General features: G+C 35.4%; 2 protein-coding genes across 3 annotated transcripts; one reads left to right on the top strand and one right to left on the bottom strand.

The window, feature by feature from the left end:
• The first annotated feature begins 18 nt into the window (after positions 1 to 18).
• LOC130821335 (uncharacterized) lies at positions 19 to 3,914 on the top strand. Its single transcript, XM_057687041.1, has 2 exons — positions 19 to 316; positions 1,887 to 3,914. Exons 1-2 carry the CDS (start codon positions 231 to 233, stop codon positions 3,442 to 3,444), a joined length of 1,644 nt encoding a protein of 547 aa, XP_057543024.1. The 5' UTR covers positions 19 to 230; the 3' UTR covers positions 3,445 to 3,914.
• A 209-nt stretch (positions 3,915 to 4,123) lies between these two features.
• On the bottom strand, positions 4,124 to 14,583 carry LOC130820947 (uncharacterized). 2 transcript variants are annotated; one of them, XM_057686511.1, is made up of 5 exons: positions 14,266 to 14,583; positions 6,427 to 7,932; positions 6,086 to 6,331; positions 5,875 to 5,999; positions 4,124 to 4,941 (listed from the first exon to the last, which is right to left on the bottom strand). In XM_057686511.1, exons 1-5 carry the CDS (start codon positions 14,349 to 14,351, stop codon positions 4,643 to 4,645), a joined length of 2,262 nt encoding a protein of 753 aa, XP_057542494.1. In that variant the 5' UTR covers positions 14,352 to 14,583; the 3' UTR covers positions 4,124 to 4,642. The 2 variants fall into 2 exon arrangements, with proteins under 2 accessions (XP_057542494.1, XP_057542493.1); XM_057686510.1 differs by lacking the exon at positions 14,266 to 14,583 and adding an exon at positions 13,213 to 13,752.
• Between the last annotated feature and the right edge of the window lie 1,109 nt (positions 14,584 to 15,692).

Here is a 15,692-nt window from a genome sequence, read left to right as displayed (position 1 = left end):
ACATTATTGCAGGTTTAATCAATTCGTCATTTATTTATTTAGGGTTTTAATCGATATTTTTGCCTTTTATTTCATTTCTTTATTGTTTTTATTTGTTCTTGTTTTCTATTTGTGTTGTTATTGTTCAGAAATGACTAGATTAAATGACAATAAACCTCTCTAAAAGTGTTTCAACAAAAGAACAAGAAAGTTCATTCAACTTCCAATAATCTCATTGTTGTTTGTTTCCGATGGTGCTTTGTTACACGTGTGGTGTGGAAGGTTTTCCCGCTCTTCTAATTTACTGTCAGCAGTGCAACATTGTTGCCGTTCATCGGTGATTATGCCCTTTTTGTTTCGTTTACTTCTATTTCCTTATTTGCTAATTCTTTACAAGTACTCTACTTTCTTTTACATATTTGAAGTTGAAATTCTGGCGTCTTTTTGTTTTTTTTTTTCTGTTATAACTCTTGTGTTCATAGCATGACTGTTTAAAGATTCTCTCAGAGACAAGATACTCCAATATTGTAGGTTTTGATAGGAAATTGAGTTGAAAGAAGATTGTTTTACATTGCTTGTTCGATTGGTAGAATAGGGTTTTGCGCCTCATTGATAATTGTGTATGTTAAAATAGGGGCTATGCTGGACATTTAGAAAGGATCATACTAAGAAGATAAGGGCAGGCTTCTTTGCGAGATGTGTATGTTAAGATGATATGTAGGCATATCTTAAGAGGTAGAATTTGAGATGAATATATAACAAAAAGGAAATTGAGAAATGTAAACATTTAGGATAGATGACAGTAAATTGTTTACTTAAAATTGTATATGTGTAACTGCAACCACACCCAAGAGAATGCGCCAAGACAGTGGGTTAGTACTTTAGGGAGTTTTAAAGAGTAAGAGGGAGACTGAAGAAGAGTTGGATTTAGATGATTGGAGTGAACAAAGTTGTGAAGGAATATTATTATGGTAGTTAAAAAAACTTGAGTGCAAGAAGAGAATATTTATGCATGATTGCTAGAGTTGTTGAGGATGATCATTGGAGTTAAACGACTCATGTAGCCATCGTTGTATGTTTCTTATGTTTCTTCTTCCATACACAAAGCCTCCATTTACATAGTTAAAAGTCACTTTGTAACCGCCCAAGATGGATCGTTGGGATCACCATCAATCTATGTCTTTCTTCATATAAGGAGAATTTGCATATTGCATTATCTCATAGAACTCCAAAAGTTTTCTCCATTTATACTTGAGGAGCATTCTCCCTTTGCCCCAGAGAGATTGCTTCCCTAACTTTTTGGGTTTAAATGGTTTGCGGCAACTTCTTAGTATGTAAGGGGGTATGCACTAATGACATTGTATGGAATAGCAAATATTGCATGCAAAAAACTGATGTGATATAATAAAGTCGGAAGCATCAAGCGTGAGAGTGCTGGCAAACTCACAAACTGCCTCTGCTACCTTGATTCATCCTTACTTTACCTCTTTGCCTTTCGTAAAGTTGTGTGCATAGCGAAAAACAAGGCAGTACCGTATCATTTGGGTCATATCGTAAAGGATTTCAAATTTACTAAGCCGATATTACCTATATCGTAAAGGTGTACAAAAAAAACCATGTAATGGGCTGTTTCAAGCAATATTTCATGTTTTAGGCCGAAATTTGGCTACACGATAACCACATCACCCCTTTACCGTATCACTATGTCCCTAACTGTATTTTTGCTCCATGAGTGTGTGACACTTGCATATATTTGGAGTATTGTTTTTGTTGAATCATTTGCACTATTTATTTTGCTGATGGTATCTTGACATCTGGAGATGTAATGTTATGAACTGAGTTAGATAAGGTTCAACTGAACTGATGATATACCTATTTTGTCCCTTTTATCTTCCCATTATTGACAGGTATTGTGTAGATGGTCGTCCCATTGTTGACGATGATGAAGCTGTTTGGTCCTGTGAGGAATGTGTTCCTAGAAAGTCCAAGTCCACTCTAGTTTCTAGGAAGAGTGAACGCATAAACTTACAAGCAAATCGAGAGGCGCTGCGAAGAAAAGCTAGAAAAAACTGGAAACAAAATTCGATTTCCCTAAAAGTTGTACAATCAAAATGTGCGGGAAACATAGATAAAAAGGTGGATGATGAGAAATCTGACTTAGATGAGAATAAATTGTATAGTGAGAAATGTGCTCCTAGAAAGCCTGAGCCCACTCTAGTCTCTAGGAAGAGTGAATGCATAAACTTACAAGCAAATCGTTTGGGAAGCACGGCTATAAAAGCAGGAGATGAAAAGGCTAACTTGGATGAGAATACATCAAGTTCTAATAATGCATTTAATTGGGATGAGGGGAAAGATGAAACTGGCACAAGATATCAAGGTAAGTTAAAAGAAAATGAAATTACACGATATACACTTTGTACAACGGTGGCAGGTTCTGAACTAGCTCCTCTAATAAGGAAAAAGAGAACTGTTTTCAACTCTGATGATGCCTCGAACAAGAAATCTTCCGAACCTTCAATGTTAACAGGCCAGAAGACCGATAATTTAAATTCCTTTAAGGTTATTGATGATAAAAAGCTACATAAAAAGCTGGAGAATGTTTATGAACATTCACAGACAGAGCTAGACAATGTCGTTGAAAATCTACAGGCAAAGCTGGTGAATGTTGATGATCAAAATCTACGGACGAGGCTGGAGACTGTTGATGATCAAAGTGTTAAGACAAAGCCTGAGAATGTTGATGAAATTATGCAGATTGTTGATGATGTGAAATCACAGAATAAGCTGGAGAGTGGTCATGATGATTTACAGAAAAAGCCGGAGATGACTTTGTGTCGTCAGCAGCTAACCAAAGAACCAGAAATTAGTCTGGAGATCATGTCTAACAATGATGATATTGAGCAATCTCTTTCTGAAATTAATTCAAATGTGCTAGATGAACAGCAAGAAAATAGGAGTTTTCCAGTTGTGGAGGAACCTGATAGTTCAGGTTCTATAACTTCCAACAACGAGGGAATCAAATCTCTTTCACATTCTCATGTCAATATTTATAAATTACCAGCACCTAGGAAGAGGAGGAGGTTAATTAATGAAATGGACTTTTATGATTCCGATGAAGAGTCGGTTTTAGCACAGGATAAAGATCCGCAGATTGCAGCTGAAGTTGGAGGCAATATCCCCCTCCTGTCAACCAGGGAGTCTCCTGTTATGATAGGTGAAAATGTCTCTGCAGACCAGTCGTTCAAAAAATTTGAAGTTTGCTTCCCTACTCAACTATATCCTATAAACTCAGATAACATCCAAACTCAAGCGTCTTCCCAGTACTTTTACAATTGCTTCATCATTAAACGGGCACCTCCAATTTTTACTAATTACTGCTCAGCCAATAAACAATGCAGTATGGAGATAATTTATATACTACAGCTGGGTACTATACTGGATTTTCTGGTACAAATGTTCTAGGTTTTCACAGCTTACAACCTCTATTTGTTGCTTACCAGGGGACATTGTAGTGTTAGAAATGAAGCGCATTTGAGCATCAGAAATTATGTGTGTCCTATATCTTTTGGACTGGAGGCCCGTCTATCAACCAAAGCTCATGGAAACGTTCATGGTGCGGCAAGTGCATTGCCCAATTCACTTAGCTTTGAGATTGTGGAAAAGTGTTATGCGTGGCCCAACAGTTTTAAGAGGTCCTCTCCCACGGGTGATACAATTGGTCTTTATTTTTTTCTAGTGAAAGACCAATGAGCCACTTGAAATGTCTGGACTAGCTTTTCTTCTAGTCTAAATTAAAGCTAGTCTAAAGTAGATGATTAATTAAAGTACTTGTAACTCGATTACTATCTTTTAAATTACGGCCTTATGAGCCATTTGAAAAGAAAGTGAAACCCAAGAAATTTAGTAGATAATTCAATGGTTATTCAGAAATATTTAGGATAATATACTTCGCTTCAATTCACATGAATACTCTCATTTGCTTTTTTTAACACTATTCATCGAGCACTTTTTATAAGCATTTGATTTTAAATTTTTACATGAAAAATCTAGTTAATTGAGATTTTAATTATTTGTCTAAATGTAAATTTTATTAATATCAAGTTAGTTTTAATTTTAATTGTACACAATTAGAGTTATTTAGGATTGAATAAATGCATTAATTAGAGTATAAAATCCAAATGGAACAATTAACGCGAATTAAACAGAGTATAACGTTATAAAATATAACAAATTGTTATCGATGACCAATCATTGTGCGCTGACCAAGTACATGGTTCAATCTAACACGGCCCACGACAAAAACAAATTTCATGTCTAGTATCATGTATGCATATATACCCCACCAAGAGCAAAATAAAACAAATTGTTATCGATGTAAATGTTAGCTTGTTGCCCTAATTCAACCACAAAAGAGACATTGCTAAACTTGTGGCATTAAAAAGATTTGGCTCAGTTGCGTGATTGCATATTGCTACCATTTGGGCAAACCACAAAGCTTCCATCACCTAATTTTTGCGGAATCAACTATTACTACAAATAATAGCTTAATGACAAGCAGAAACTTTACTTGTGTCCGTGAGAATGACTAGACCGCTTATAATGGGACTTTTTCCAATATTTGTCCTTTGTGTCTGTATTCATACCTTCTTTTAGATGCATTTCAATCTCTTTCGTAATGCATATGTTTATGATCTCTGCTACCGTGTGAGTTGGTATGAGATTTGTAAGATTTCCAAGATCTTTGATCGTTATTTCTCTTTGAAGATCTAACACTGGCTTTTGCAGCATCGAGAATGAGGGAATTTCTGGAATTGAAGGTAGAGCAATTGCCCAGTGAACCACAACCAGTGTTTCCCTCTTGCACAGTTCCACTAATTCGGAAATCAGACTCCCCTCTTGTGAACAAAGGTTCTTGCCTTTTCTTAAAAACAGCCCACAGGTAATACTTACTTTGAAATCCTACAAAGAAGGAAAATTTTAATATCATAAGAGCGTATTAAACTATTCAATGTATGTATCAAAATAAACATCAACCTAAGCCTAGGGTCCCCAATTCTCCTTAACACTACGGATGAAAAGGAAGGTGAGGAAAATGGAGAAATAGCATTTCCCTCATTTGAACACCAAAAAGGGAGGAGAGGGAAATGTAAAGGAGGGAATTCAAGGGGAGAAGTCGCTTACATGTACTAAATAAATCCTTCAACATTAAAAGATTTGAATGCAAAACTCAATAATCTTCCTCCCTTCCCCTCCGCTTCCCTCACATTTCCTTAAAATGCTACCCAAACACACCATAAGAGATTCCTTCCTATGGGAGAAAGGGGTGTAGGAGAGTCGAACTTTAAGAGTCTTACACTATGTTTGGATAACATTTCTAGAAGGAAAGGGAGGAGAGGGAAGAGGAGATTGGTGTGTTTCCTTCCAAATCTTTCCAATGTTGAAAGGATTTGATTTGTTTAAAACGTGAAGGAGTTGCACCTTCCATTTCCCTACCTTCCCATCCATTTCCCTCCCCTTCCTTTTCCTTTGTTTCCTTCTATCCAAACATAGTGTGAGTTTCTTACCCATCAATGAAACTATCATAAGAGAATATTCAACTATTCGATAGGCAACTATTGTATCTTACTACACAACAAAGAAGATAAATAAACAATTCACATTCTCTAAGCTATCTCTCTTCGTACAAAATAAGAACGACATGTATATGTGGGTAATAAGATGTGTTAACTGTTAATAAACATTCTTTTTAAATTTCTTTTTACCTGATCAATTATCTGTGCAAGACACAAAAACACAAACTAATAACAATCTATCCCATTAGAATAAACGGTGCTTTCTAAACAATTACACGCATCAAAAAGAGAAGATTGCTTTAGAATTGAATCAACTTACTTCTTTCTTCTCGAGGTAACTCCTGTGAGCAAAAAGCCAATAGTTCCACATCAAAGATGTGGCACTTCAATACAAGATCACACTCGATCATCTTCTCAAGTAGATAATCATAAGACTCCTCATCTCTGCATGAAACTGAAAGATCAGGGAAAAAGCCAAACAAGGGACAAGAGGAGGTAATAAATCAAATGAGGATTAGACTAGAGACTACCTTTCTTTCACTGGAAAAAAATAAAGACCAATTGTATCACCCGTGGGAGAGGACCTCTTAAACCTGTTGGGCCACGCATAACACTTTTCCACAATCTCAAAGCTAAGTGAATTGGGCAATGCACTTGCAGCACCATGAACGTTTCCATGAGCTTTGGTTGATAGACGAGCCTCCATTCCAAAAGATATAGGACACACATAATTTCTGATGCTCAAATGCGCTTCATTTCTAACACTACAATGTCCCCTGGTAAGCAACAAATAGAGGTTGTAAGCTGTGAAAACCTAGAACATTTGTACCAGAAAATCCAGTATAGTACCCAGCTGTAGTATATAAATTACCTCCATACTGCATTGTTTATTGGCTGAGCAGGGATATAATTAGTAAAAATTGGAGGTGCCCGTTTATTGATGAAGCAATTGTAAAAGTACTGGGAAGACGCTTGAGTTTGGATGTTATCTGAGTTTATAGGATATAGTTGAGTAGGGAAGCGAACTTCAAATTTTTTGAACGACTGGTCTGCAGAGACATTTTCACCTATCATAACAGGAGACTCCCTGGTTGACAGGAGGGGGATATTGCCTTCAACTTCAGCTGCAATCTGCGGATCTTTATCCTGTGCTAAAACCGACTCTTCATCGGAATCATAAAAGTCCATTTCATTAATTAACCTCCTCCTCTTCCTAGGTGCTGGTAATTTATAAATATTGACATGAGAATGTGAAAGAGATTTGATTTCCTCGTTGTTGGAAGTTATAGAACCTGAACTATCAGGTTCCTCCACAACTGGAAAACTCTTATTTTCTTGCTGTTCATCTAGCACATTTGAATTAATTTCAGAAAGAGATTGTTCAATATCATCATTGTTAGACATGATCTCCAGACTAATTTCTGGTTCTTTGGTTAGCTGCTGACGACCCAAAGTCATCTCCGGCTTTTTCTGTAAATCATCACGACCATTCTCCAGCTTATTCTGTGATTTCACATCATCAACAATCTGCATAATTTCATCAACATTCTCAGGCTTTGTCTTAACACTTTGATCATCAACTGTCTCCAGCCTCGTCCGTAGATTTTGATCATCAACATTCACCAGCTTTGCCTGTAGATTTTCAACGACATTGTCTAGCTCTGTCTGTGAATGTTTATAAACATTCTCCAGCTTTTTATGTAGCTTTTTATCATCAATAACCTTAAAGGAATTTAAATTATCGGTCTTCTGGCCTGTTAACATTGAAGGTTCGGAAGATTTCTTGTTCGAGGCATCATCTGAGTTGAAAACAGTTCTCTTTTTCCTTATTAGAGGAGCTAGTTCAGAACCTGCCACCGTTGTACAAAGTGTATATCGTGTAATTTCATTTTCTTTTAACTTACCTTGATGTCTTGTGCCAGTTTCATCTTTCCCCTCATCCCAGTTAAATGCATTATTAGAACGTGATGTATTCTCATCCAAGTTAGGCTTTTCATCTCCTGCTTTTATAGCCGTGCTTCCCAAACGATTTGCTTGTAAGTTTATGCATTCACTCTTCCTAGAGACTAGAGTGGGCTCAGGCTTTCTAGGAGCACATTTCTCACTATACAATTTATTCTCATCTAAGTCAGATTTCTCATCATCCACCTTTTTATCTATGTTTCCCGCACATTTTGATTGTACAACTTTTAGGGAAATCGAATTTTGTTTCCAGTTTTTTCTAGCTTTTCTTCGCAGCGCCTCTCGATTTGCTTGTAAGTTTATGCGTTCACTCTTCCTAGAAACTAGAGTGGACTTGGACTTTCTAGGAACACATTCCTCACAGGACCAAACAGCTTCATCATCGTCAACAATGGGACGACCATCTACACAATACCTGTCAATAATGGGAAGATAAAAGGGACAAAATAGGTATATCATCAGTTCAGTTGAACCTTATCTAACTCAGTTCATAACATTACATCTCCAGATGTCAAGATACCATCAGCAAAATAAATAGTGCAAATGATTCAATAAAAACAATACTCCAAATATATGCAAGTGTCACACACTCATGGAGCAAAAATACAGTTAGGGACATAGTAATACGGTAAAGGGGTGATGTAGTTATCGTGTAGCTAAATTTCGGCCTAAAACATGATATATTGCTTGAAACAGCCCAAAACGTGGTTTTTTTTGTACACCTTTACGATACAGGTAATATCGGCTTAGTAAATTTGAAATCCTTTACGATATGACCCAAATGATACGGTACTGCCTTGTTTTTCACTATGCACACAACTCTACGAAAGGCAAAGAGGTAAAGTAAGGATGAATCAAGGTAGCAGAGGCAGTTTGTGAGTTTGCCAGCACTCTCACGCTTGATGCTTCCGACTTTATTATATCACATCAGTATTTTGCATGCAATATTTGCTATTCCATACAATGTCATTAGTGCATACCCCCTTACATACTAAGAAGTTGCCGCAAACCATTTAAACCCAAAAAGTTAGGGAAGCAATCTCTCTGGGGCAAAGGGAGAATGCGCCTCAAGTATAAATGGAGGAAGCACTCAAAAGAAAACTTTTGGAGGAGTTCTATGAGATAATGCAAAGTGCAAATTCTCCTTATATCAAGAAAGACATAGATTGATGGTGATCCCAACGATCCATCTTGGACGGTTACAAAGTGACTTTTAACTATGTAAATGGAGGCTTTGTGTATGGAAGAAGAAACATAAGAAACATACAACGATGGCTACATGAGTCGTTTAACTCCAATGATCATCCTCAACAACTCTAGCAATCATGCATAAATATTCTCTTCTTGCACTCAAGTTTTTTTAACTACCATAATACTATTCCTTCACAACTTTGTTCACTCCCATCATCTAAATCCAACTCTTCTTCAGTCTCCCTCTTACTCTTTAAAACTCCCTAAAGTACTAACCCACTGTCTTGGCGCACTCTTTTGGGTGTGGTTGCACTTACACATATACAATTTTAAGTAAACAATTTACTGTCATCTATCCTAAATGTTTACATTTCTCAATTTCCTTTTTGTTATATATTCATCTCAAATTCTACCTCTTAAGATATGCCTACATATCATCTTAACATACACATCTCGCAAAGAAGCCTACCCTTATCTTCTTAGTAATGTAGGAAAATTTAGATGGTAAAATAGTGAATGGATTTATTTTGAGAGGAAGATGAGTGAATATGTAGAATGGATGTTGTTCTTCATTGCACAAAAAATTGATTACATCAATGGGTATTTATAGTGCAAGTTTACTAAAATATCTTTGATATTTTTAATTTTTTAATTACTTTTCTAGGATCTTCCATTATATTATCTTAGATATTTTTATTTTTTAATTCTTTAGTTTAGATATTTTTATATTTAATTAAAATCCTAGATTTTTCTAGATTATTTTAACACTCCCCCTAATCTGAAAAATCTTGAACTCTAAGTCGTCTTCTGAAATCGATAAATCTATCAGTTGATATGGGTTTTGTGAAAATGTCTGCGAGCTACTCCCCCGTTTTACAGAATTGTAGTTCGATCTCTTTCTTATCTACTAACTCACGAATGTAGTGATGTCGTATCTCGATGTGCTTTGATCTGCTATGAAACATTGGATTCTTCGTCATTGCTATTGTTGACATGTTGTCGCAGAACATTGTAGTTGGTGTCTCTTGCTTATGTTGTAGATCGATTAATATCCTTCTCAGCCAGACTGCTTCACGTGCTGCACTTGTTGCTGCAATGTACTCTGCTTCTGCTGATGATAAAGCTACTGTCGCCTGTTTTTTTGATGGCCATGAGACCACCTTGTTTCCAAGCTGAAATACGTACCCGCTTGTACTTTTTCTATCATCCACGCTTCCAGCCCAGTCGCTATCGATGTATCCTGTGAGCTTGAAATCTTTTTCAGTTTCGTACATGATCCCATAGCTTTTTGTTCCCTTAATGTATCTGAGAATCCTCTTTGCTGATGTTAGATGATCATTGCTCGGTTCACTCATGAACCTGGATACGATGCTGACAGCGTTGACTATATCTGGTCTTGTATGTGTGAGATAGATAAGAGAGCCGACCAAGCTTCGATACATTGCTCCGTCGACTTTTGGTTTGCCATCGTACTTTGATAACTTCTCATTGATTGCCATTGGTGTAGCCAGAGTTTACATTCACCCATGTTGAATTTCTTGAGAAGGTCTTCTGCATATTTCTCTTGTGATAGAAATATTTTTCCTGGGCTTTGTTTGATTTGTATGCCAAGGAAGTATTTCATTGTACCAAGGTCTGTCATCTCGTACTCCTTCATCATAGCCTTTTTAAATTCTTCGATCACCGTTGGGTGTGTGCCTGTATAGATTAGATCATCCACGTACAAGCATAAAATGAGAAAGTTGTTACCTTGTGTCTTGATGTATAGTGAAGGTTCACTCGGACTCTTGATAAAACCATGCTGGAGAAGATAATTGTCGATGTTGCTGTTCCATGCTCGGGGTGCTTGTTTGAGTCCGTACAGAGCTTTTCGAAGGCGATATACTTTGTCTTCTTGGCCTTTGATGACGTATCCCTGCGGTTGCTCGAGGTACACTTCTTCTTCGAGTTCTCCATTTAGAAATGCTGATTTGACATGGAGTTGAAAGACTGGTAGCTGATGCTGTGCTGCTAATGCCAGGACTGTTCTGATTGTCTCCATGCGGACAACCGGTGCATATGTTTCGTTGAAGTCGATTCCTGGTTGTTGCGCATATCCCTTTGCTACGAGCCTTGCTTTGTACTTGTTGATGGAGCCATCATTATTATGTTTCACCTTGTAGACCCACTTGAGTCCGATGACTTCCTTATCTTGTGGTTTGTCTACAAGTTTCCATGTGTGATTCTTCTCAATCATTTTGATTTCTTCGTTCATAGCCTCAATCCATGTTTCTTCTTGTGCTGCTTCTTGAAATGTTTGTGGCTCACTAGAGAAGAGAGCCATCATTGCTTGGTCATAATGGTAATCTTGTAACCATGATGGCGGTTGCCGATCTCGTGTTGATCTTCGGGCTTCTTGATGTTGAGGAGTTGAACGTGATGTTTGGCTTCTTGAGCTTGGGAATGATCTTGTACTTTCAGGTGTACTTGGACTCAGAGATGATGGGTTTATTGGTTGGTCTGCTCCGTCTTCTTCACTTGGATCTCTTAGGAGAGTATCTCCTTCGCGAGCTTCAGTTTCTTTTTCTTTCCACGTCCATTCGGCTGCTTCGTCGAAAATTACGTCTCTAGAGGTGATTAATTGTTTAGATTCAAGCTTGTAAAGGCGATATCCTTTTGTTTCGTGACTGTATCCAATGAATATGCATTTTTCTCCCTTCTCATCGAGCTTTTCCCGATTCTCCTTCGGGATGTAGGCATAAGCTACGCATCCGAACACTTTGAGGTGTTCTACTCTTGGCTTTCTCTTGTGCCAGGCTTCATATGGCGTTAAATCCCTAACTGCTTTTGTGGGAGATCTATTGAGGATATATAATGCCGTGTGAACAGCTTCGGCCCAGTATCCTTTGAGTAGATGTTTACCCTACATCATGCTACGGGCCATCTCTGCTATAGTGCGGTTTTTCCTTTCCGCGACACCATTTTGTTGAGGTGTACGCCTTGCTGTAAGTTCTCTTTTAATCCCATGCTTCTTACAAAAGTTGTTGAATTCGTTGCTTGTAAATTCTCCGCCACGATCCGTTCTAAGAATCTTAAGAGAATGCCCACTTTGATTTTCTGTGAGGGCTTTGAATTCCATGAAGTAGGAAAAAGCTTCTGATTTTTTCTCCAGGAAATATACCCACATCATGCGGGAGTAGTCATCTACGAACAGAAGAAAATATCTTTTTCCGCCAAGAGACGGATTCTTGGTAGGACCCCAGATATCTGCATGAACAAGCTCTAGAGGAGCCTTGGCCCTCCAAGGTGCGGTAGGAAATGGCAATCTGTGCATCTTGCCATATATACAGCCTTCGCAAATTTTACTTTCATTTTTTATTGATGGTAGTCCAATTACCATTTCTTTTTGTTTTAATAGTTTTAGACTGTTAAAATTTAGATGCCCGAATCTCAAATGCCATAAGGTGGATTCATCATTTATTGAGTTTAAAGCCAATTTTTCTTCAAATGGCAATTTTAATGGGAATATTTTGTTAGGAGCCATTTCAACAGTTGTTATTATCTGACCCTTATTTTTATCATAGATTTGACATTTGTTATTCTCAAATTTGACCATATATCCTTTTTTAATTAATTGGCCTACGCTTAATAAATTTTGTGCAAGTCCGGGAACATAAAAAACTTCATGAATTAATTTTGATGAGCCATTTTTTGTTTTAACGGCGATTGTTCCTTTTCCGGCGACATCTTGATCTTTTTTACCGTCGCCAAGTGTGATGTGTGTTTTAACATTTTCGTCAAGAGTGACAAAATAATTTTTATTGCCAGTCATGTGGTTTGAACAACCACTATCAATATACCATATGTCACTTACTTTTTCTTGTGCATTTAATCCAGTGTAAAATATTTGCTCTCCGGAATTATTATTTTCGGAATAGTTTGCTTCTTTTTGTCGATACCAACAATCTTTTTCGAGGTGAGTGTGTTTTTTACACCTCTTACATTTATACCGACAATCATTAGTATTGTGGTTAGTTTTCTTACATACTTTACAATAAAGGTCAGTTTGATTATTTAATCGATTACTTTGATTTTTAAAATTTCCTCTCCCCTTGCTACAATTAGTTGATGTTTGTCCTTTTTCATAATTTTTACAATGACTATTTTTATTTTCACCATTAGAAAATTTTAATATAGCTTGAAATGCTTGTTCTAGTGGTTCTTCGTTAAATCTTTTTAATCTATCTTCATGTGCAAGTAGTGATCCCATTAATTCGGGTATACTTAATTGAGATAAATTTTTCTTGTTAACTTCTTTTATTGTTGTGGCTATAATGTTATATTTTTGTGAAAGACTCCTTAATATCTTTCGAATCACATTTTCATCTTCTATTTTACCACCATTTGATTTTATTTGATAAACTGTATTAGTGACTCGGTCAAAAAATGAATGTATTGTTTCATTTTCTGCCATTAATAAATTATCAAATTCTCTCCATAGTGATTGGAGTTTAAAAAGAATTACCTCTTCGGAACCTCTGTATTTTGTCTCCAGGATCCTCCAAGCCTCCGTAGCTGTTTTTGCAGGCATGATCGTTGTAAGTATTGCCTCGTCAACTCCACGATATAATAGGGATAGGGCATAGTTATCCCTTATCCTATTTTGTTTATATTGTTTTATTTTTTTTTCATCCCAAGATGACTCTTTAGTGTCATCTTTGGGTGGTTGCTCGTAACTTTCTTGTACTAATTCCCATAAATCTTGGGAGATAAATATTGACCTCATTTGCATAGCCCATTGTTCATATTTTTTCTCCCTTAAATGTGGGAACCCAATTAACTTGGGGGTAATTAATGGTTGAGGTCAAATTTTTATTGTATGGTTAGAGGTTTATTTTATTGTGGAGTACGTTGGTTAATGTGTTTAGGTTGTTTGGAGGTCTTGGTTTTAATTAGCTCTTGATACCAAATGTAGGAAAATTTAGATGGTAAAATAGTTAATGGATTTATTTGGAGAGGAAGATGAGTGAATATGTAAAATGGATGTTAGTTCTTCATTGCACAAAAAATTGATTACATCAATAGGTATTTATAGTGCAAGTTTACTAAAATATCTTAGATATTTTTAATTTTTTAATTACTTTTCTAGGATCTTTCCATTATATTATCTTATATATTTTTTTTTAATTCTTTAATTTAAATATTTTTATATTTAATTAAAATCCTAGATTTTTATAGATTATTTTAACAGTATGATCCTTTCTAAATGTCCAGCATAGCCCCTATTTTAACATACACATTTATCAATGAGGCGCAAAACCCTATTCTACCAATCGAACAAGCAATGTAAAACAATCTTCTTTCATCTCAATTTCCTATCAAAACCTACAATATTGGAGTATCTTGTCTCGGAGAGAATCTTTAAACAGTCATGCTATGAACACAAGAGTTATAACAGAAAAAAAAAACAAAAAGACGCCAGAATTTCAACTTCAAATATGTAAAAGAAAGTAGAGTACTTGTAAAGAATTAGCAAATAAGGAAATAGAAGTAAACGAAACAAAAATGGCATAATTACCGATGAACGGCAACAATGTTGCACTGCTGACAGTAAATTAGAAGAGCGGGAAAACCTTCCACACCACACGTGTAACAAAGCACCATCGGAAACAAACAACAATGAGATTATTAAAAACAGAGTAAAGTAACCGAGGAGTGGAACAGAGTAAACAGAGAAAAATTCGCATAAATTCAACCAATAAACGACCGAGAATATAGAGGAGAATTGACAACTAGGGTTTTCGTTTTTACGAGGAGTGGAACTCAATTTTTTTAAGCAACTGAAAACCTTTTGGCTGTATTGTCATTCTCACCCTTTCCTCATAAATATTTCAAATTTGTCTCTATTTCTTAAAAAATTCTATCAACACACTTTTCTTGTGTACTTATTCACCTGTTTTGGGAGCAACTCTGGGTAGCCCAATGAAGTTAATTATAGTTATAAGTTTTTATAAAAGTGATCAATATTTAATCAATTTATGTTTATAATTAATATATTTAAGACTAAAATTGTTTTTTATAAATTATAAATGATTATTTAATTGATTATATTTATATATGACTGATCACTTTAAGGTCTGAATTGAACATTCTAACGTCGAAATTGAAAACTTTAAAATAATTAGGGGCCATTTGATTGGGTGTAATAATGAAAGGGAAAGAGAATGGACAGACCCAATTCCCTTTGTTGTTGTTCGTTTGTCACTTTTTATTACTCCTTTTCTCCTTTTTTAGTTTTCGGTTTACCCAAAATTAATATCCCCTCATTCCCCACCCTCCCCTAGACTTTTCCATTCCATTCCCCACTTCATTACCCATCACTTAAAATTTGAACTTTGATTTATGGGTATTGTTATAATTTGCCACTCTTTTCATTTTATCGCTACCCCTAATTAAATTACGAATTTGCCCCTAGACTTTAAAAAATTACGAATTTGCCATTGGACTTAATAACACTATTATCAACTAAATTAATAAAAAAATTATTAATAAAAAAATAAAAATTAATTAACAACTAAATTTTAATTAATATTTATTATTATATTAAAAAATAACTAAACATTCAAATAAATTATTTAAATTCAAAACTAATTATTATAATAACATTATCATAATATAATAGGAGTATTATATTAAAATAAAATAATTTATTACAACATTTATTTAAATAACAATAACTTAAAAAATAAATTAATTAAACAAAAAAATTTCATAATTCGAAAATTAAAAAAAAAATTTTTTAAAAATACCTGTGCGACTGGTAATTTTTTTTTTTAAATTGTTATTAATTTTATTTATATTATTATTGCTATTATTATTATTATTATTATCATTGTTGTTGTTGTTGTTGTTATTATTATTATTATTATTTGTAATCAATGGAGCTAGAAAGATATTATTTAGAGTCATTTTTTTCTTCATATTACAGGAAAAGATGATACAGGT

The sequence above is a fragment of the Amaranthus tricolor genome, chromosome 8 (assembly GCF_026212465.1).
Source record: "Amaranthus tricolor cultivar Red isolate AtriRed21 chromosome 8, ASM2621246v1, whole genome shotgun sequence".
Lineage (NCBI taxonomy): Eukaryota > Viridiplantae > Streptophyta > Magnoliopsida > Caryophyllales > Amaranthaceae > Amaranthus > Amaranthus tricolor.
This window is presented reverse-complemented; position numbering and strand designations above follow the sequence as displayed.